General features: G+C 35.6%; 1 protein-coding gene and 1 long non-coding RNA gene across 2 annotated transcripts; one reads left to right on the forward strand and one right to left on the reverse strand.

Annotated features, from left to right (window-relative positions):
• The first annotated feature begins 618 nt into the window (after positions 1 to 618).
• On the forward strand, positions 619 to 1,230 carry LOC106368038. The gene has a single exon (XM_013807918.1). It carries the CDS (start codon positions 619 to 621, stop codon positions 1,228 to 1,230), a length of 612 nt encoding a protein of 203 aa, XP_013663372.1.
• Positions 1,231 to 4,556: 3,326 nt separating this feature from the next.
• Positions 4,557 to 5,629, reverse strand: LOC106380851. Its single transcript, XR_001276409.3, has 2 exons — positions 5,319 to 5,629; positions 4,557 to 4,933 (listed from the first exon to the last, which is right to left on the reverse strand). It is a non-coding gene; the product is annotated as an uncharacterized LOC106380851 (long non-coding RNA).
• Positions 5,630 to 22,126: the final 16,497 nt, after the last annotated feature.

Here is a 22,126-nt window from a genome sequence, read left to right on the forward strand (position 1 = left end):
TATGGTGTGAGCATTAGTATTGAGAAGTCAACAGTCTATATGGCGGGGGTACCAGAGCAAATCCGACACTCTATCATAGAGAATTTTCCTTTTGCAGAAGGTGAGCTTCCGGTAAGATATTTTGGCCTACCGCTGATGACGAAGGGGATGCAGTATCATGATTACTTACCACTGATCGAAAGAATACGATCACGTATAAGCTCCTGGACTAGCCGCTTTCTTTCTTACGCAGGAAGACTACAGTTGATCCAATCTGAACTGATGATTATTATAAACTTCTGGTCTTCAGCTTATCGACTGCCTGGAAAATGTTTAAAAGAAATTGAGGGCCTCTGCTCTGCTTTTCTCTGGACAGGACCGGAGCTAAAGACATCAGGTGCAAAGGTGGCGTGGCAGGACGTTTGCAAACTAAAAAGTGAGGGTGGGCTGGGACTCCGGCCTTTGAAGGAAGTGAATGTTGTGAATGGCTTGAAGCTTATTTGGAGAATACTGTCAGCAAAGTCTTTATGGAGTCAGTGGGTTCATAAGACATTGCTCAATAGGAAAAAATTCTGGGATTTGAATGGCAAGAGCCAACTGGGTTCCTAGATGTGGAAGAAGATTCTAAAGCTTAGGGATATGGCAAGAGACTTTTATAAGGTGGAAGTAGGCGATGGAAGAACCACTTCTTTCTGGTATGATTCATGGTCTGAGATGGGGATTTTATCAAAGCTGTTAGGAGACAGAGGAGTAATTGATATGGGAATCAGGAAAGCTGCAACAGTGGAAGAAGCCATATTCACCGTTAGGAGAAGAAGAAGCCATAGAACACAGCTACTAAATCAAGTTGAAGAAGAGTTGAGTCTACTGAGAAGAAAGCAATATCTGGGGAAAAGAGATGTTAGTTTGTGGAGAAGTAAGGCTGGCTATAAGCTCCAGTTCTCTTCGAAAGAGACATGGTATCTTATGAGAGAAGGAAGCGAAGAATGTAGTTGGTTCAGAGGGGTGTGGTTCTCGAAAGCTACTCCTAAGCTTGCTTTCATCACTTGGCTAGCAATGCTGGATCGCCTATCAACCATGGACAGAGTGTCGCAATGGATAAATGGAGTAGATCAAAAGTGTGTTCTCTGCAACTCCTCCCTGGAAACACGAGACCACATCTTCTTTGACTGCTCGTACTCGTCTGAAGTGTGGAGTACCTCACCCAAGGGATACTTAAACGATCTTACTCACCTCAGTGGCTTGAAGTAAAGAAAATTATTTCGGAAGAAACTATGGCTGTGGAGAAAAAGTATTGTATCAGGTATGCAATGCAATGCACCATTCATGCGTTGTGGCGAGAAAGGAATAAAAGAAAACATGGAGAGCCTCATACGCACGTCCATGTGTTTAAGAAGATTGTTGAGAAGAGCATAAGGAACAAACTTAGCTTGAATAGAAAGAATGGTTCCAAGAAGCTTAAGGGAACTCTTACCTTTTGGTTTGGCAGTAGAGAGTAGAAGTAGTATGAGAAAAACAATCCCTTTCAATTTCTGACACACTCTGATGTAAAAAAGTTTTTTTGATGAATCCAATTTAACATTTATTCAAAAAAAAAGATATTTACCGCCCATCTTGAGGCAATATTGCTCTTAAGGTAACTTTTCACTAGCTCAGACGCGAGGAGAACATTTTGCATCAAAAGACGGTCTTTGACGAAAGCAGATTGGTTGGTTGCTAATTATGAATTTCGGTAACACTTATTTCAGCCTTCTTGCCAAGATCTTTGAGATCACTTTGAAGATGGCATTGCAACATGAGATGGGCCGATAATTCTCGCACTGTAGTTGCTTCATATTTTGGGATTAAAGCTAAGATGGTTGAGTTGATCCCATTGGGAAAAAAACCTTTATCAAAGAAGGATTGAATTGCCACCACAAAATCCTTCTTGATAACTGACCAACAAGCTTTTTAAAATTCACATGTAAATCCATGTAGACTTGGGGATTTATCACTCACCATGCCAAACAACACATATTTGATCTCCTCTTCAAAGACATATCGCATAAGAACCTGTTTATCTGTATCGTCGCATTTAAAATTCATCAAGTTGTTTATCTCCTCATCGTCAATGCCAGTGTTTCCTGTAGGCGTATTAAAGTGACGTACAGCCTCTGATTGGTTCTCTTCTTGAATGAATGGTGTCTATTTAGACATTACGACCGGAATACCTGTCAAATTCCACATGCCTCGATGGAGAATACGGCTTCTGGCGTCAGTGTTTGACACTCGAACTTCATAGTATTGGAGTTTATCACAAATACTTCGACCATATGAGACTTATCCCCCATGGACCATGTCTTATTTATTATAGCATGAATTTTAGCAATATGGGATGCCTTGTCCAAAAACTTTCCCGTGAGAAATCTTCCCGTAAGGGAGAAGCGTCTTTGATTACTTCGTTGCGTACGTTAATGGAACCCACTCCATATTTCATCCTGGTTTCTACTTCATATTTCTTCAAAATTTTCATATCCCCTTACCCTCACGAACCCAATCACATCGCTAGAGTCTTAGGAAGCTGAGAGCCCTCCGCTAATGATTCTGAGTTAGCTGTAACCTCCATCGGAAACCCTTAGGCGGTGCCGGCATAGGGAAACGGAAAACCTTGAAACCCTAGTCGCCAAACTATCGACTCATAGCCCCTCCTATGTACGAATCTTACATGTTTCATTCAATATTAAAATGTAAAAATTGTTTTTAATGAATCATCTGTTCGATTCTCTGATTACGATCTTGAATTTTAAAGAATTGCTCTAATGCGTAGTGTATTGCACAATCACCATTTTTGTGAGGATCAATTTCGAATTATTTGTGTTATTTAACAAAATAAAGCATACCACCATTGTTGTCACGTTTTGTTTTGTTTTGGGTTTTTAAAGTCCTAGAAATTTGCGATCCTGAAGTCTTTCGAATTACCCTAATGCCTAGCGTGCCATATCACCATTTTTTGGGAAGATTATTTCTTCTTGTGATACATATGAATTCCCAATGCTAACCTTTCCGTATGTAACATTCGAGAGGAACATCAACGTTCTAAATGAATAATTGTATAAAGTGAATGTTACGTCGATCCAAGAAGGAAATCGGAATCTATAGGTTCCCTTACTGATCATAAACTGACAAAAGCTTCACTTTCAAGGCGTTGGCCATCTTCTCTCTCCCTCACATATCCTTTCTATTAGCCAATCAAACAATCCACGTCAAAATGTTTTGGAATCAGTGAAAAACAAACAAGACCCACAACAACGCGATCACCCTCAGATCTGGTTTTATCATAAATAAGTAAAAGGACAAAAACCCTTTACCATTTTGAATAATTCAGAATCACTATACATAATTCAGATCTCATTCATCAGTTATTATCAGTATTCCTTTTTACACATGTGTAAGAAACAATCTCGGAATCAAGTACGATGTAACTGTTAAAAAAATAAACTACTCATGCCTCATGTTCAGCTTATCAGTTTTTGCCCTTATATATTTTTAACTGTTTGCCAAACTTATTTTTCAACATCTTTTTATTTTTCCCTCGTATATTTAATCTTAAGTTCACAGAAAATCTTAAATTTCTAATTTAATTTTAAGTTTTAGACATAAAAGTAATTAAATTTTGGATATTCTTAAACTTTGGAATATAAGTTTTACGTTTTAATATCAAATTTGGTTTATTTTGAGAAATATAAAACTAATTTAATTATTTCATTGAAACATATTTTTACTAATATGTAGATTTTATCCATATTTTAGTTAATTTTACTACTAAAACTTAAAATTAAAATTAAAATTAAAAAATGTTTTAAAATTTTGGAGATTTTTGGAGTTCGTTTATAACTTATTAATATTTATAATTAAAAGAAAAAAAAAAGTATTAAAATGAACATATTTTATAAAATAATGTTTAAAAATAAACAAAAATTAGTTAAAGTATTAAACTGGGTAGTAAAAGAAAATTGATGCCAAAAAGATATAAAAAGGCTCCGGCTAGAGCTTCCGCCATGGGTTCGATTCTCCTTGGCCACCCGTATACGCCTTAAGTGGTAAGAAAACTCAGATTTCTATAGACCTCGTGGTGCTTAGTCCTTGGGCCTAAAAAACCTTTGGGATCACATCACGGTTATAAAAACAAAATAATAATAATAATAATAATAATAATAGTAATAATAATAATAATAATAATAATAATAGTTATAGTATTAAAATTGATAGTAAAAATGTTTAGATATCAAAAAACTTTAACAAAATTTTCTTGGGGGTATATTTATGAAATTTTCCCATTTTAGTTTGATTAAAGGAAAAGGGAGTTCAAGTTTAAATTACACTGACAATTCCTTCTCTTCGTGAAAGGCCCATTGTCTTAGTGCATCTATGTAATGCATGCACATATATGTATTTATGTACAATTCTACATCTGATTACACGTATACAGGAGGTACTTACACACAATTTTATTTTACCAAAAAAAAAAAAAACATTTGATGATGTCCAAGTATCATATGATCTGGTATACACAGTTTGGATGATGTGCAAGTATCATATGCGAATAATAAAAACACCCGCCCTTATACTAGTATATACAACGATACGTTTATATGTAAATGAAAAGACAATCACATGGGAGGACATGTGCATACATATCAAATTGACCCCAAAAGCAGTAACCATCATACATTACTTATGAGGTGGAGTAGTTAGAATGACGTCAGATAAAACTTTTATCAACAGAAATGTACAAAGCTCATCTATACAGAACAGGAAACCCAGGAAGCTTTCTTCTTCTTCTTCTTCTTCTTCTTCTTTGTTGATAAAAGCAATTCAGATCAACTCCAAAAACAAAATTCAGAGAAGATTCGTTCTTCATTTTCATATACAGACATTTCAAAGAGTATAATATCATGATGGTTTAAAGGGAAACCTACAATTAATAATAAGAAAGACAAATAATCAATGTCCTGACTAGAGATCTTCAGAAAGAATTAACCCCAAACTTACTCAAAATCGGAAAATGTACCAAAATAACAAAAGGCTGCAATACTTGTAAAAATGCTTTTATTTGAATAAATTTTACATTTAATTCAAAATTTAAGACAAGAATTTACGGGAAATTAGAAGTTGTATAGAATTTAGCATTCTGTACAAAATATTGGATGCGCATATATATGTATCCTTCATTTAAGACAAACAGACTGTCCAGTAAACAGATCCTACTTAAAGGTACCAAGTTACGATCCACATACATAACACTCATGTTCATAAAAATTGTCTTTAATTTTGGAGGAAAAGGGTAAGCGTAAACATACCTTCAAATTATGATAAAATTAGTGCCTTTAAAAGAACCTGACACTTGAATCAATGAAGAAAACCCTGAATTGTCATGTTTTCCCACAGCTTTCTTGAGCTTTTTTTTTCTAGAGTGTTAAATGTTAGAGATTTTTAGTTATTTAATTTCGCTCTAAAATAAGGGAAATGAAAAAGAAAGTTCAAGAAAGCTGTGGAAAAATATAACCAGGATCTTCATGTTCTCCACCTCTAATTTCTACTCACGAACTCAACTTAAGAGAATTGTGTGTGTGTGTGTGTGTGGGGGGGGGGGGGGGGGGGGGGGGGGGGGGGGGAGAGATATTTAGCTGAGCAACTTGCATATACAAACTTTAGAGGACCACTCTATTGTGATATAATACAAAGTGAATGATATGTGAGCCTCTCCTTAGCAGCGAGGGACTGAGAGATAAGAATAGACTTCTTATGCCTTTTCTTTATTTTATTTTGTATACAATTTGTATCAAAATCCATCAAGTTCAAATATACTATACCTATTTAATTTTAACATTTCTAGTCTAAACCATTCCATTGCCACATTAACTAAAGGAGTAGATAGGTTTATATTCTTAGACACTTTATAGCTTATGTTTTACATTTTAAGGCACTTGAAAATTATTGAAGCACTTTTTTGAAAAGTTTAAAATTACATTTCAAAAATACTAACTATTATTTCATTTTCTCATTTCTCTCTTTCTTAAGATTTTCTCATCCATTTTCTTATTTATTTTAATTATTATCCAGTCGACATTTTCCTCTTGTTTCTTTATTTTGTTTCATTGTTTTTAGAAGCATTATTATTTTCTTAGAATATAAATTATAATTTTATTTTCTATATTTTGATATCCAATTTAATAGCCCTAAGAATTTTATCCGGACCCAAAAATTCGAACTGGAACCGACCGGAAAATACTTTACCCAAAACCGAACAAAAAATTTACAAGTACCTGGTCGGGTCCAAAATTTCTCTATCCAAAAAAACTGACCCAAGTAGCCCAGACCTAAACCGTTGATCCAAATAGACCATACCTGATCCGAATCCGACTGATCCGAATGCTCAGATCTACAATATATATTTTTTAGTTGTTTGTAGAAATGAAAAAAATGTGATATAGATGATATATGTGGTTTAAACCATCCCATCCACACAATTCCAATCACTTTTAAACCAATGACTTGTACTAAAAAATTTCATCATTTTTCCATTTTCAGTTTATCTGATGTTTAAGATTTTACACACTAATTAAATAAGCAAATAAAAATCCCATTATAACCTTATATTCCATTATTTATTTCAATATTTTGGGTTTCTGTTAAGTAAATTAATGAAATAGTGGTATAAAGTTTTGTCTATAATAGTGGAAAGATCATGTACTATGCAAAGTTTTTTTCTAACCATCAAATACATTAAAACATAGTAATTAAAAAGCAATAACATTAAATTATGCAAAAGTTCTACATGCCAATAAGAGCCAAAGCTTTTATGCCAATAAGAGCCAAAGCTTTTATGCCAAACCTACCCTCAAAGAATGGATGCCAAAACTACATGGACTAATAAAGTATCATTATAAGAAAATATGCGATTATTGATGAAAAATTATCATCGTTACGTTATGTTAAATTTACTACAAATTTATGAAAAACAAATTCATCATAACTGAGTCGTAAGTTGCCTACATAAAATAATGCGTCGTAACATTTACGTAACGTTACGACAATTTAACAAGGGCTTATGTCATTCGTCATAATTTTGTTGCTTTACAACGAGTAGTTTACGGCCACCTACTTTACAACATATTAATGAAAAATCAAAGAATATAAGTTAGATGGTATGTGAAAACATGTTTACTATGTGTGTGCTTGGTGGTGTACAAAAAAAAACAAATCGTTGAAAATTAGTTGTTATACCCATGTAAAAGACTTGGAAACCCCATTTGTTATTAATTTGTTGTTAAAACCTCACCTTAAAAACTAGATAAATTTCTAGAAATATGCCACTCTATCTTCACAATGAACACACACAAAAAAAAAAGTAAAACCAGAAAACATTTGAAGAGAGAGAACCAAAAAATTGCATCTGATGGCAATATCTATGAGTTGCAAAGTTGGATGAATATGCATAAAGATTCAGATACAAGGGTGACAAAGGAATTTCTCAATGGTCTATAGATATTCATGTATCAGGCCGAAGTACACTGGATCAAGCAGGAAACCGATAAGATGTTATGTCCTTGTCGGAAGTATAATAATAGAAAATTTACACTTAGTAAAACAATATGGAAACATTTAGTAATAGGAGAATTTGGTCATAAATAATACATTTGGTTTCAAATGGAGAGGGTTATGGTGGGAATGAACCTAGTAGTAGTCATAGTCATTTTGAGGTTGTTAGTAATATCGAAGAACCAAGTTATTTGTATACTGTAAATAGTTACCATCAGGAGGACTAGACAGTAGATCATGATAGGGTTCATTATCTGGCTACATATGCATTTCTTGAAACAACTTCAATGGTAGCTCCAAAAGTATGTAATGTAGAAGAACCTAACTTTGATGGAAAAGGTTTTTATGAAATGCTATATCATGCGAATCAGCCAATCTATTTTGGTTGCAGAGATGATCTATCTAAATTGTCTTGGACAACTAGGATGATGAATTTCAGAACTGATCATAATTTACTTGAGGTGTGTATGTATACATGGACTGAATTGTTTTTTTAAAAAAAATTAGAAGATAACCTTGTCTGTTGATTCTTACTATGAGATTCAAAAATTGGTTATAGTCTTGGCTTGTCTTCAGAGGTGATAGATGTATGCATCGATAATTGTACGATATACTAGATGAATGATGAACAGCTACTAGAATGTTGATTCTGCAAGAAGCCACAACATAAACCGTAAAGAGGTGGGAGAAATAGGGTACTGTACCAAAGGATGTGGAACTTACCAATTACAAACATGTTTAAAAGATTATACCAATCTATATCAATCTGAGAGGACTACAAGAGCAACGGAATGGCATGCCAAACATGGCCATTCGAATGGAGAGGTCACTCATCCATCGAATGCAAAAGCGTGGAAACAACAGTATGGTACACCCTGATTTCGCTACAAACATTCATAATGCTTACTATGGATTTAGTCCATTTTGAATTGGAAGACAATATTCGGAGTGCCCAGTAATCCTTACGCCGAACAACCTTCCACCAGAGATATACATAGAAAAAAAATTTTGTTCTTGACTATATAAGTCCCTGGTCCTAAGCATCCCAAGCGGTCACTTGGTTTTTTTTCTACAACCTTTGATACAAGAGTTGAAGGAGTTATGGTCAACAGGGGTCCACGCGTTTGATTGTTCATCGAGAAGAAATTTTACTATGCAAAAAGTTCTTATGTCACTACAAGAAAACAGCAAGGATTCTGAGGGAAAAAAATAGTCGGAATTTCGTCGGAATATCGTTATTCCAACGACATACCGACGAAACAAGTCGTCGGAAATAATTCCTCGGAATTTCTTCTTTCCTCGGAAATCCCTCGGAATTTTCCGACGGAATTCCGAGGAAACAAACTTCCGAGGAAATTCCGAGGATCACTAGTTTGTCGGAAATGTCCTCGGAATATACCGAGGGAGAACTTCGTCGGGATATTTCCTCGGACGTTCATCGATCGATGCGTTTTTGGACATATATACATCGATCGATAGGAATATACCGACGGACATATTCCTCAGAATATTCCGAGGAACATGTCCCTCGGTATATTCCGAGGAACCGGTTCCTCGGAATATTCCGAGGGATATGTCCCTCGGTATATACCGAGGGAACAGTTCCTCGGTATATTCCGAGGAACAGGTCCCTCGGTATATTCCGAACGTTTTTTTGTAAACAGATCGATCGATGGATTTATGTCCAAAAACGCATTGATCGATCGAGTAAAAAATATAATTAATTTCCTCGGAATGTAAAAAATATTAATTTTTTAAAAAAATAAAATTTCTGAAATTTAAATTCGAAAATATGAAATTAAAATTAAAATTGAAATCATATTAATTAATATTCAAAGTTTCACAAATAAAAATAAAACATTCCGAGTTTTTGGAAAAAAAAAAACTATGGGTCTGGCACGTCTGGGAACACCTCGTTCGGGTACATCCTCTGCATCATCTCCATCATTTGCTGGTTCAGCCTCCTCTGTGCCTCATAGCCCGCCTGTTGAGCCGCCATCTGGGTCTCCAACAAAGATATACGATCATCTTTGTCCTTCAACTGAGCCGTAAGTACTTCTGGATCAACAAAGGGCGGTGGTGCAGAAGAAGGAGGAACCGACCGGGTGCGACGACCCAAACCGACCAAACCGACCAAACGTCCCTTCTTCTTTGGAACCGACTGATTAGAAAATAGCCAAATTTACAAATTTAAACCAAGAAATAAATGAATTGAACTTTAAAAAAAAAAGAACCCGAAACCGGGACAAGTTGGTCGAAGCCGTCGAAGCGTCATCTTCGGTTTGAAGCTGAGACACTTCGTCTACCACCTGAGTTTGGACCAGGTCGACCACGTCCCTCACAAGACCGTCATCAATCTGGCCGGTCTTCTTGTTGGTATACGCCCTCCTCATTAGGGCGAGATCATCAACCGGCTCGCCATCATTTTCTTCCGCCTTGAAAAAAACGTAAATTAAAGAAACATTAGAAATTAGAAGAAATGCACAATAAATTAAAATTCTGAAACTCAAATAATTGAAGAAAAAGCGGTTGAACTTACCATGCGATCTCCCAGAGTGGCAATAGATTGAGCACCCAAGTTATGCTTGTAGATGCCCTTCCCTTTACGGTCGCTCCTGCGGTTGGTGGAGTTGGTGGAAGAAGTTTCTTTCGTCTCTTCCTTATCCCAATGCGCACACAACTCCTTCCAGACCGTGTCGTTCATCGACTTTGGGACCTTTTAATAAAAAAAAAAAAAAAATAGTTTAATAAATTAAAAAATAGTTTAATAAATTAAAAAATTGTTTAATAAATTAAATCGAACCTTATTGATTTCCCACTTCTTCTTCCACTCGTGGATCTGCTTCCCATAGTTGTCCATAACTTTATGGACGAAGTGGTGATAGATAAAGAGCGTCTCATCGGAATTCCAGTTGAACTCTTGCTGAAAAAAAAAACAATTAGTAGAAAATTTATATTAAAGATTAAAAATATAAGTAAAAAATTAGAATACTTACCGCAAACTGACGAAACCACAGAACCTGCTTGTCGGTAGGGAAGTGAGTGAAAGTCGGATGTCCACTGTCGAGGGCCGAGTACATCATACGGTTGATCCATGCGCTGATCCCGTTCCCGGATCAGTTGAACCTAATAAAAAGAATAAACGGTTAATAATGAATCCAAATTTAAAGAAAAAAAATGTTTAATTACCATGTTTGACCCCGTCCATGTGGATACGGAGTGAGATACGGAAGATGGTCACGACCGGGCTGTTGAACCAACTCCGCAACACGCATCACTCCCGGAGGACCCGGAGGAACAGGAGCGGATGCAGTAGCGGGAGCGAGAGGAGCAGGAGCGGGTGCAGCAGAGGGAGATGTATGGTTGGAGCTGTGGGGCGAAGGGGAATCCTGAAAATGGCTGGAATCCCGAGACTACCTCCCCGTACCATCATCATGAGACCTGTAAATTAAAAAAATATATTTAATAAATAGAGAAATATATAAATTAATTTTTTTTTTTTTAAAAATCCCAAATAATTTAATCACAAAAAAGATTTATATATATTAAAAATATTTAACAAATATATAAAAATAGTTCTAATAAACAAAAAATAGTTTTAATAAATAAAAATAGTTTAATAATTACAAAAAAATAGTTTTAATAATATATATATATATTAAAAATATTTTTAAATCCCAAATAATAGTTTTTAATCACAAAAAAAGTTTTATAGATATTTAAAATGTTTTGTAAAATCCAAAAAATCGAATTTATATACAAAATGTTTTTTGTAAAATCCAAAAAATCGAATTTATATAGAAAAATCGATTTTATATACAAAAATCGATTTTATAAATACAAAAAAATAATAAAAAAATTCTAAATCAATTCAACAAAACAAATTATTCAACCAAATCATAATTCTAAACCTATTATACAGCCAAATCACAATCCAAACCAATCACCCTAACAAAAATCTATCAAAACTACACAAAAACCTAACAAATAGAACCTAAGAGAGTGGGATAGGGTCCTTACATGATTTGTGTAAGAGAAGGGGGAGATCGCCGGAGATATCGTCGGATTTCAGGGGGAAATCGCCGGAAAGGAGAGAGGAGTCGCGCAGAGGAAGAAGAGAGAAATGGGGAAGATGAAGCGGCTCGTGGTTATAAAACCTAGGGTCCGACGGATAATATCCGTCGGAATTCCGTCGGAATTCTAATTTCAATTTTCGCGAAATATTTGCCCGGTAAAATGAAAATATTCCGAGGAAATTCCGACGGATAGTAAAATATCCGTCGGAATTTCCTCGGAATATTCCGAGGAAATACCGAGGAACTAGTGTTTGGGGTTTCAAAACATCAATTTTTTTGCCGTATTTCATTTCTTATACAATTGTAATGCATACCATTGAGGATTCTTTGTATAGATGAGCATAAACCATGAAATAACAAATTTCAAAACTAATTGAAAGTATTCCCTTTACCGTTCATTAAAAGGTATAAGTGTTTCTCTTATGTTGTGGGATTTCGTTCATACACTCGGAAAAGTGTTAATTATACGGTAAGGAACAAATATTTCACTTCATAATGAACGTAAGACACTTAATAAGGGTTATATAGGTGTTATTCAAACCGCAAAACGTTGTTTTCGGTTTAAAAACCCTATTTCCTCGGATTTTCCTCGGAGTATTCCGAGGGAACTCCGAGGAAACCCTCTTCTTCCTTGGAATTTCCTCGGAATATTCCGAGGAAATTCCGAGGAACTAGTGTTTGGGGTTTCAATACGTCAATTTTTTTTTATAAACGGACCGTAAGAATGTGATCGATCGATGAGATTATCCCATCGATCGATCGAGAATCTCAAGTGTTCCTCGGAATGTCCTCGGAAAATCTTTTAAGTTTTTTTATAAACGGATCGATCGATGGATATATGTCCAAAAACGCATCGATCGATCACTAAGATGCACCGGACCGTAAGAATGTGATCGATCGATGAGATTATCCCATCGATCGATCGAGAATCTCAAGTGTTCCTCGGAATGTCCTCGGAAAATCTTGTAAGTTTTTTTATAAACGGATCGATCGATGGATATATGTCCAAAAACGCATCGATCGATCACTAAGATGCACCGGACCGTAAGAATGTGATCGATCGATGAGATTATCCCATCGATCGATCGAGAATCTCAAATGTTCCTCGGAATGTCCTCGGAAAATCTTGTAAGTTTTTTATAAACGGATCGATCGATGGATATATGTCCAAAAACGGATCGATCGATCACTAAGATGGACCAAAGCGTAAGAATGTGATCGATCGATCCGTTTTTGTTCAAAAACGCATCGATCGATGCGTGTGCGCGAAACAGAACTATAAGGCAAAACCCGACCTTTTTTGGATCTAAACCTCAGAACTCTCATCCCCTCTGATTTCCCCTATAATTCGCCCCCCTTTCTCTCTCTATAATCATCCGATTTGAACAATTTTGGGCTCTATTCCCCCTTGATTTTTCGAGCTCTACCTGATTCCTACACTCGTTTTCACCCTAAGACAGGTATACTCCGCGAATCTCCACATTCTGAAATCGTGTTCTTGAGCAATTTTTGGGTTTTGTGAATTTCTTATTTCCGTGTTGATTCCTTGATCAAATATGCATGAAACAGATGTTTAAACATGGAATAGAACACAATTGTCTGTGATCAACGAGTTTGGAACAGGATTTGAGATGATTTAGGGATTGAGAATTTTTTTCAATTTGGTTTTTTTTTATCACAACTCGATTTCGCCTTTCATTTTCATGTTGCTTTGAGTTCTTAATTGATTATAACCATGTTGAGAGCAATGATTCTATTTTGTAGAGAATGAAGCGCACGAAAACATCAGCAAAGAAGAACACACAAGAAGAGGGTTCGTCTCAGCGAGAGAAGCAAAGGCCAAAGAAGTGGGATAAGTCTGATACCACCCACTACAACAACATGAAGAAGGTAGCCGTTCCGGCTACACAACTAGCATGTCCTGAGACGATGACAATATTGGGAATCAAAGCAGACATTGAAGGGCTGTTCCAGAACATGGGTCTAGGCCAACTATGCAACCTCAACGAACCCACTTATCCGGAGTTGGTACGCCAGTTCATAGCATCCGCATACGTCAGCCGTCCCGATGATAGCCATCAGGAAGGTTTTCTGGCATTCGTAGTGCAGAAAGTATACTATGAGGTATCTTTCACAGACCTCTGCGGACTATTTGGATTGAGTGCAGGGGAGAGGACATCTGGTCTTTATTGGACTTCAGAGCTGTTGAACTTCTGGGAAACGATTGGCACAGGGGTTTATAGATCTTCTCAGGCAAAGGAGTCACTTATCCGGAGCCCAGTACTGAGATATGCCACACGCCTCATTGGCTCATTGCTATACGGGACAACCACAGCCGCATCAGTCACGCAATGGGAGTTGTGCCTCCTGTACCAAGGTGTGAGGCATTTGCTACCGGCATTTGGAAACTCTACATTCCCACCTGCTACTGCCTTCAACATGGGAGCGGTGCTGGCCGCAAACTTAGCAGGATACAAGGGGAAAGTAACCAAATCCAAGAGCAATGCATGTGGATTTGGTGCAGTGATTACTCGGATCCTTAGACATGTGGGTGTAGACTGCGAGAACCAGCAGGTAGCACTGGACAGATCGAACAACATTGCTTGGAACTACCTGGATGTCAAAAATCTAGTAAGTAAGGAGTTCATAGCTGGTCCCCACTCGAGGATCGATCGGGATGGTCCTTACGTCTACGTATTCCAGGACCGAGCGAAGAAAACACTCTACTGCCACCTGCCTCAGATCGGCCTGACTGCTCTACTTTCAGAGGCTGCAGTTGAGTTCCTACCCCCTGCTACCGCACTAGTAGACAAGCCATCCTTCTTCACGCCAAAATATCAGACCAAAGGCAAGGCCGTGGTTGATGAAGAAGGAGAAGATGAGGCTGCACAAGCCATTCCAGATGATTCACAACCCCATCAGCTACTCCCATCAGACTCCAGCCAGTACAAGCTGCAAGAGCTTCCACCGAACGCCACTTCGCGCCAGCAACAACATTGGAGAGATCAGAGCATAAAGACAAACAACGACATGCTACACAAGATCTGGGCTGCCATTTCACGTATCAGGCCGTGTCGTTGCCAAAAGGATGATGTAGTTCATCGGGACAACTCTCCATCCAGCTCTGGTTCGGGTTCGAGTGGTACACACAGGGTAAGAAAGAGGTCCAAGAGACCCAACGATGCAGGAACATCTGGAGCAGGAGACGAGGAGTAGGAGCTATCACCGGCCAGTATTGCCATTTGATTTCCGACCGCGCTATTTTATTTTCTTTCTATTCTAACGTTTTATGGTCTTATTTTCTGTTAATTTTGAACTTAGTTTTTTTTTTTCTTAATTATGAGTTCGTATTTCTTTTACATGGTTTCTTCGTTTTATTTGGTTGTGTTTTGAGTAGTTTTTAATTCGTATTCAGCTTTGCCTTGCTAGATAAACCAAATAACTAATATCCGAGGAAAGAGGTTATATCAAGTGTTCCTCGGAATTTCCTCGGTATTTCTTAAAAAAAAAAAAAAAAATCAATGGTAGTCTGTTTCCGAGTCATCATCACCAGATGAATCTGAATCTGGATCTTGGTGAAACTCTCCAATCACTGGTTCATCCTCTACGTGAACGACGGCTTCCTCTCCAAAGTCGGTTAAATCGACTACAAGGCCAACTCCAGCTAAATCTTCTGCTGCACTTAAGTTGCCGGATGTGCTTGGTTGTAGTGGGTCTTCCAGCTCAGAACTTCCCTGAACTCGGCCTCTCGGGTTGAGTCTTGTAACAGTAACCCATGGATCATCTCTGTTCCTTACCCGGGGGTACTTGATATAACAAACCTGTAACATTTAGAAAAATTATAAATTAATACACATGATGATGAATCATTCTGAATAATTAACATTTAATTACCTGATCGGCCTGAGAAGCAAGAATGAAAGGATCATAATATTGCAGCTTTCGCCTCGAATTTACTGATGTAACACCAAATGCATCTGTTCTCACACCTCGATCTGGAGTGTTGTCGTGCCAATCACAATAGAAAACAGTACAGCGCAATCCAACCATGCCCAAATACTTGATTTCCAAAATCTCATGTATGTGTCCGTAGTATACATCATCTCCTGATGCAGAACAAACGCCAGCATCATAAGTCGTACTCGAACGTCTCCTCTTCTGAGTTGTGAATGCATATCCTCGAGTACAAAATCTCGGATATGACTTCACAACAAAGTTTGGTCCAACGACCATCTCACGTATCCAATCGTCAAATGTTTCACCTCTGGCCAAACCAGCAGACACCTATTAATAGCACATATATATATGTTATATCAATAAATGTGAATTAGTATAAATATGTGATAAAATATATTTTAATTTGTTTAAAGCACTCACATAAGTAAACATCCATCCAGTAAATTCTCTCTGCTTCATTTCTTCTAGTTCGTCCTCTGTGGCGTATCTATACTCGAACCGCTTTTCTGCCATGAAAATCCTGTATATGATGACAATAATGTAATTAATTAAGATTTAAATTTCAACTTGTTAAAATAAAAATTTGTAAGCTCATTTATTTACCTCTCATATTGAAGAACGTCTTCGCAGTTGGTGAGCAAATATGTTTGCAAATGACTGCGCTCCTGCTCAGTAAGTCGACGGTCCTTTGGTTTTCCGCTAAGTCGTCCAACGTCTGTGAAAATGTCTGGAACCGTAACATGATATGTTGCCCGTTCGCCTCTATCATCATGCCGAGCAGGTCTTCTGTTTTTGGTCTGAACTTCTGCTGGAAAGTAGTACTCGGCAAAGTTTGAAGTTTCTTCATTGATCATCTGTGCGACTATAGAACCTTCCACCCTACTTAAATTTTTCACCATCTTCTTCAAATGGAACATATACCGCTCATACAGATACATCCATCTATACTGCACAGGACCACCAAGTTCCAATTCTCTTGCCAGGTGAATAACAAGATGCTCCATAACATCAAAAAATGAGGGAGGAAATATCTTCTCAAGGTTGCACTGAATCACGGCTATGTTAGTCTTCAAATTTTCAATACCTTCAAGAGTCACTGATCTCGTGCATAAATCGCGGAAGAAACCACTTATCCCTGCAATTGCTTCATGAACATTTCGTGGTAATAGTTCCTTGAAGGCGAACGGAAGGAGGCGCTGCATCATTACATGGCAATCGTGGCTTTTCAAGCCAGTAAACTTTCCTTCCTTTCTGTCGATACAGTTACGCAAATTTGATGCGTAACCGTCTGGAAATTCCACATCGTTTGAAATCCAATCAAAGAACGCATCTTTTCCCGCTGCATCAAGTCGGTATATGGGAAAAGGAGCCCTACCATTCTCATCAACATGAAGTTCTGAACGAGCACATATATCGACTAAATCCAGTCTTGACTTCAAATTATCCTTTGTTTTACCTTGAACATTAAGGATCGTGTTCATGAGATTGTCAAAAAAGTTCTTCTCAATATGCATGACATCTAAATTATGCCTTAGCAGATGATCCTCCCAGTATGGCAGATCCCAGAAAATACTTTTTTTGTGCCAGTTATGTAGTTCTCCAACAGCATCTACCGGAAAACGCTCATGTCCACCGACGTCTGGCGTCCTTTCTGCACCAAAATCTCTTAGTTGTATCTTCAAATCTTTCCCACAAATTTCCGGAGGTGGACTGTCAAACACCCTCTTGTTCTTCGTAAACAAATTCCTACTCCTACGATATGGATGATCAGGTGGTAGGAATCTCCTGTGACAGTCAAACCAACACGTTTTCCTTCCGTGTTTTAGTTGGAAAGCATCAGTGTTATCTTGACAATATGGACATGATAGCCTTCCATGCGTTGTCCATCCAGACAACATACCATATGCTGGAAAATCACTTATTGTCCACATTAGTACTGCCCGCATTTGAAAGTTTTCTTTACACGAAACATCGTATGTTTCAGCACCTTGAGCCCATAGTTGTTGCAACTCATATATTAGTGGCTGAAGAAACACATCAAGTGATCTCTTAGGATGCTCTGGTCCGGGAACGAGAATCGAGAGAAACAAAAACTCTCGTCGCAAGCACAAGTTTGGGGGTAGGTTGTATGGTGTAAGAATGACGGGCCATAGAGAATACTGTCTTCCACTCTTGCCAAACGGACTGAAACCATCAGTACATAATCCAAGGTAGACATTTCTTCTCTCATACGCAAAGTCGGGATACTTTGATTGGAAATGCTTCCACGCTTTTGCATCTGAAGGATGTCTGATCTCACCATCTGTTGAGTGCTCCGCATGCCATCTCATTGGTTGCGCTGTGCGTTCAGACAGATACAACCTCTGCAACCTTTCCGTCAAAGGTAAATACCACATCCTTTTATATGGCACTGGAACTCTTCCACTCGTATCTTTATAACGAGGCTTTCCACAAAATTTGCATGTAACCCGCTGTTCATCCGCCCTCCAATAAATCATGCAGTTGTCGCTGCATACATCTATTACCTGATACGATAAACCAAGACCAGCTACGAGTTTCTGAACCTCGTAGTATGAACCAGGAGCTACATTATCCTCGGGTAGAATACCTTTTACAAAATCAGCAATCGCATCCACACAGTCTTCAGCCAAATTATAATCTGTTTTAATGCCCATCAATCTTGTAGCAGATGATAAAGCTGAATGACCATCTCTGCAACCTTCGTACAATGGTTGCTTTCCAGCATCCAACATATCATAAAATCTCCTAGCTTCTGCATTGGGTAAATCTTCCCCTCTAAAATGATCATTTACCATCTGCTCAGTACCTACACCATAATCTACATCCGTTCTAATTGGTTCTTCTAATCTAACCGCTGGCTGAGGTTCGCTAGTACTACCATGTTCATAATCAGTTTCCCCATGATGATACCAAATTTTGTAACTTCGTGTAAACCCACTCAAATATAGATGAGTCCAAACATCCCACTCTTTAATAACCTTTCTATTTTTACAATTAGAGCAAGGACATCTTAACATACCTGTTTTTTCTTCCGGTTGTCGGTGAACTAACCCCATGAATTCGGTTATACCTCGTTGGTATTCTTCCGTAAGCAATCTCGTGTTCGGATCCAAATGAGGTCGATCGATCCAAGAACGAAAATAATTTGAAGAAGACATATTTTTTATGAATCAAATTCGTGTGTAAATAGAGTAAGAGGGAGGATGAAGATATGGAGTGAATGAAGAGGAAGAGGAGTGCTTGTACTTATAGTTTAAATCCTGCCGACAGACCGAGGAAATTCCGACGGAATTCCGACGGAAAAGGCTAGTTCGTCGGAATTTCCTCGGAATTTTGTAAAATCCCCCAACGGCTCTCCAACGGCTATAATATTTCCTCGGAATTCATCGGTTTTTTCCGAGGAACCCATTTTTCCTCGGAATTTCTTCGGAATATTCCGACGGATTGATATTTCCTTGGAATTCCGTCGGTATATTCCGAGGAAATTCCGAGGAAACCAAATTTTGTGTTTCCTCGGAATTTCCTCGGAAATTCCTCGGGATATTCCGAGGATTTCATTTTCCGTCGGAATGTCCGTCAGAATACCGCTGTTTTCTTGTAGTGTGTGGACCATAAGTGACTTTCATGCATACTTGGTACTCTCAGGATATATCAGGATATACAACCCATGTGAGGTTATCTTGTTTATATTGAATGGGAAGGACATACACGTTTCAGCTAGAGAGAAAGCGGGGTTGTTCATGTGGGTGGCATCTGAAGTTATGTTTTTTGATGGATACGTTTCAGATTTTTCAAGCTGTGTGAACAAGGGAAAACATTTTTATGGATGAAGAGTCATGATTATCATGTGTTCTTTGTATTTTGAGAGCTTCTTCCAACAAATGTTCATGGCACGAATGAAGAGTCATGATGGATACGTTTCAAATATTTCAAGCTGTGTGAACAAGGGCAAACATTTTCATGGATGAAGAGTCATGATTATCATGTGTTCTTTGTATTTGGAGAGCTTCTTCCAACGAATGAAGGATCTAATAACTGAAATTTCATATCATGATGTTAAATGTAATAACTCTATGTTTTAACATTAACGAAATTTCATATTCATGTTAGTTTATGTTTGTATTCAATAATATCTGTTAATGGTTAGATTAGTCATGTATGCACTTTCAAAGTTTGTAGTATACTATATGACTAGGATAAGACCCGCGCCTTGCGCGGAATTAAGTTATTATTTTTATTATATTTTGGAGAATGAAACAATAGTTTGGCTTCATTTGGATTAGGGGTGTTCAATCCAGATATCAGATTGGTTTCGGTTCGGTTCGGTTTTTTTCGGTATTTTGGTTAGTAAAATATAACTACTATTCGAAATCCATATTTACTTTGACTTTAATCTTTCACATACTTTTGAAAGATTTCAACTGGACAACTAAATTGATCAGCCAATCTTGTTGCTTTAAATCATTAGTATTTATATATATATTATTTAGGTTGAATATTTACTAAATAAAAATTCATATGCGTTATATTTTATGATCATTTGTAACTTATTATAACAAAAAAAAAAATCTATTGATCACAAAATTTTCAGAGTGAGAATCTTCAAATTTCTAATAATATATAGACGTTTTGAAAAATTCAAAATATAACATATAAGAAAAAATATAAATGTTTTTATTATATATTTAATGTGATTTTTTAATATCTTTTAATAATATAAAATTTAAAAAAAGAACTAAGATACCAAAATTGTTATCAAATATTTATTATTCATAATAATTAATTTTCATATATACGTTAATCATATTAGGTAATTTCATAGCTTCTAATTAAGGAAAGTGCAAAAACAAAATTTGGTAGATTATTTATCAATTCGAATATTCGATAGTTAGTTTAATAAAAAATATAATGTAAGTTAAGATGGACCAGCCTATTTTTTTAAGAATAGTATATTTTATATAGTCATTTATTAAATGAGAATTTATAATCATACAGTTCTATGATCATTCATATCGTTTTATAACTGAATATTTAAATCATCGATAACAAAATTTTCAACGTGAAAACTTTAATAAGTTTATAATTTATAAATGTTTTTGAAAATTCATTGAAAGTTTTAATATTAAAATATTTATGTAATCTTATGGTATATAGTTTAATCTATATATATATATATATATATATGTTTTATTATTAAATGATATTTTTTACTCATATGGTTTTAAAATCATGTGTATCTTCTTATAATATTAAATAAAAGTTCATATTAATACAATTTTATGATCATTTGTAACTTATTATGACAAAAAATAATAATCTATTGATCACAAAATTTTAAGAGTGGGGATCTTCAAATTTCTAATAATTTATAGACGTTTTGAAAAATTCAAAATATAACATATAAAAAAATATAAATGTTTTTATTATATATTTAATGTGATTTTTAATATCTTTTAATAATATAAAATTTTTTTATTATATATTTAATGTGATTTTTAATATCTTTTAATAATATAAAATTTTAAAAAAGTACTAAGATACAAAAATTGTTATCAAATATTTATTATTCATAATAATTAATTTTCACATATATGTTAATCATATTAGGTAATTTCGTAGCTTTTATTTAAGGAAAGTGCAAAACATTTTTTGGTACATTATTTATCAATTCGATAGTTAGTTTAATAAAAAGTGTAATATAAGTTAAGATGGACCAACCTATTTTTCTAAGAATAGTATATTTTATATAGTTATTTATTAAATAAGAATTTATAATCATACGGTTCTATGATCATTCATATCATTTTATAACAAAATATTTAAATCATCGATAACAAAATTTTCAATCTGAAATCTTTAATAAGTTTATAATTTATAAATGTTCTTGAAAATTCATTGAAAGTTTTAATATTAAAATATTTATGTAATCTTATGGTATATAGTGTTTAATCTATATATATATATATATTTATTTTATTATTAAATGATATTTTTTACTCATATGGTTTTAAAATCATGTGTATCTTCTTATAATAAAAATGTTAAATCATTGATCATTAATTTTTAACATAATAATTTTAATAGTTTTAGTCATTTATTGTCGTTTTTAAAAATTCAAAATATAACATATACGAAAAAATCTAAATTTTACTTTTATGGCTAATTTGATTGTTTAATTTATTTTAATAATATAAAATTAAACAAAAAATGATGGAGGAGATATAAATTGTTATCAAATCTTTATTATTAAAATCATTAATTGTCATATATATATTAATCATTTATGGTAATTCCGTAGGTTTTATTTAAGGAAAGAAAATAACATATCATATCATTATATCATATAGTTTGACCAACTTATGTATCTAACAACATATAAAAATCGAATGTGGACCTACTTATTTTTCAATTGAATGTAATTGACTACCTAATTGAGTGCCACTTATGCATTGGGGCCTATTTTAATTAATACAAAATTGAGGTTACATTTTTTCAAATGTTTCTCAATTAAT

Source organism: Brassica napus, chromosome C8 (assembly GCF_020379485.1).
Source record: "Brassica napus cultivar Da-Ae chromosome C8, Da-Ae, whole genome shotgun sequence".
NCBI classification, from domain to species: Eukaryota; Viridiplantae; Streptophyta; class Magnoliopsida; order Brassicales; family Brassicaceae; genus Brassica; species Brassica napus.

What these genes read in the sequence shown, in the direction of transcription:
- LOC106368038 (XM_013807918.1), top strand. Translation starts at nt 619, where the DNA reads ATGGCAAGAGACTTTTATAAGGTGGAAGTAGGCGATGGAAGAACCACT.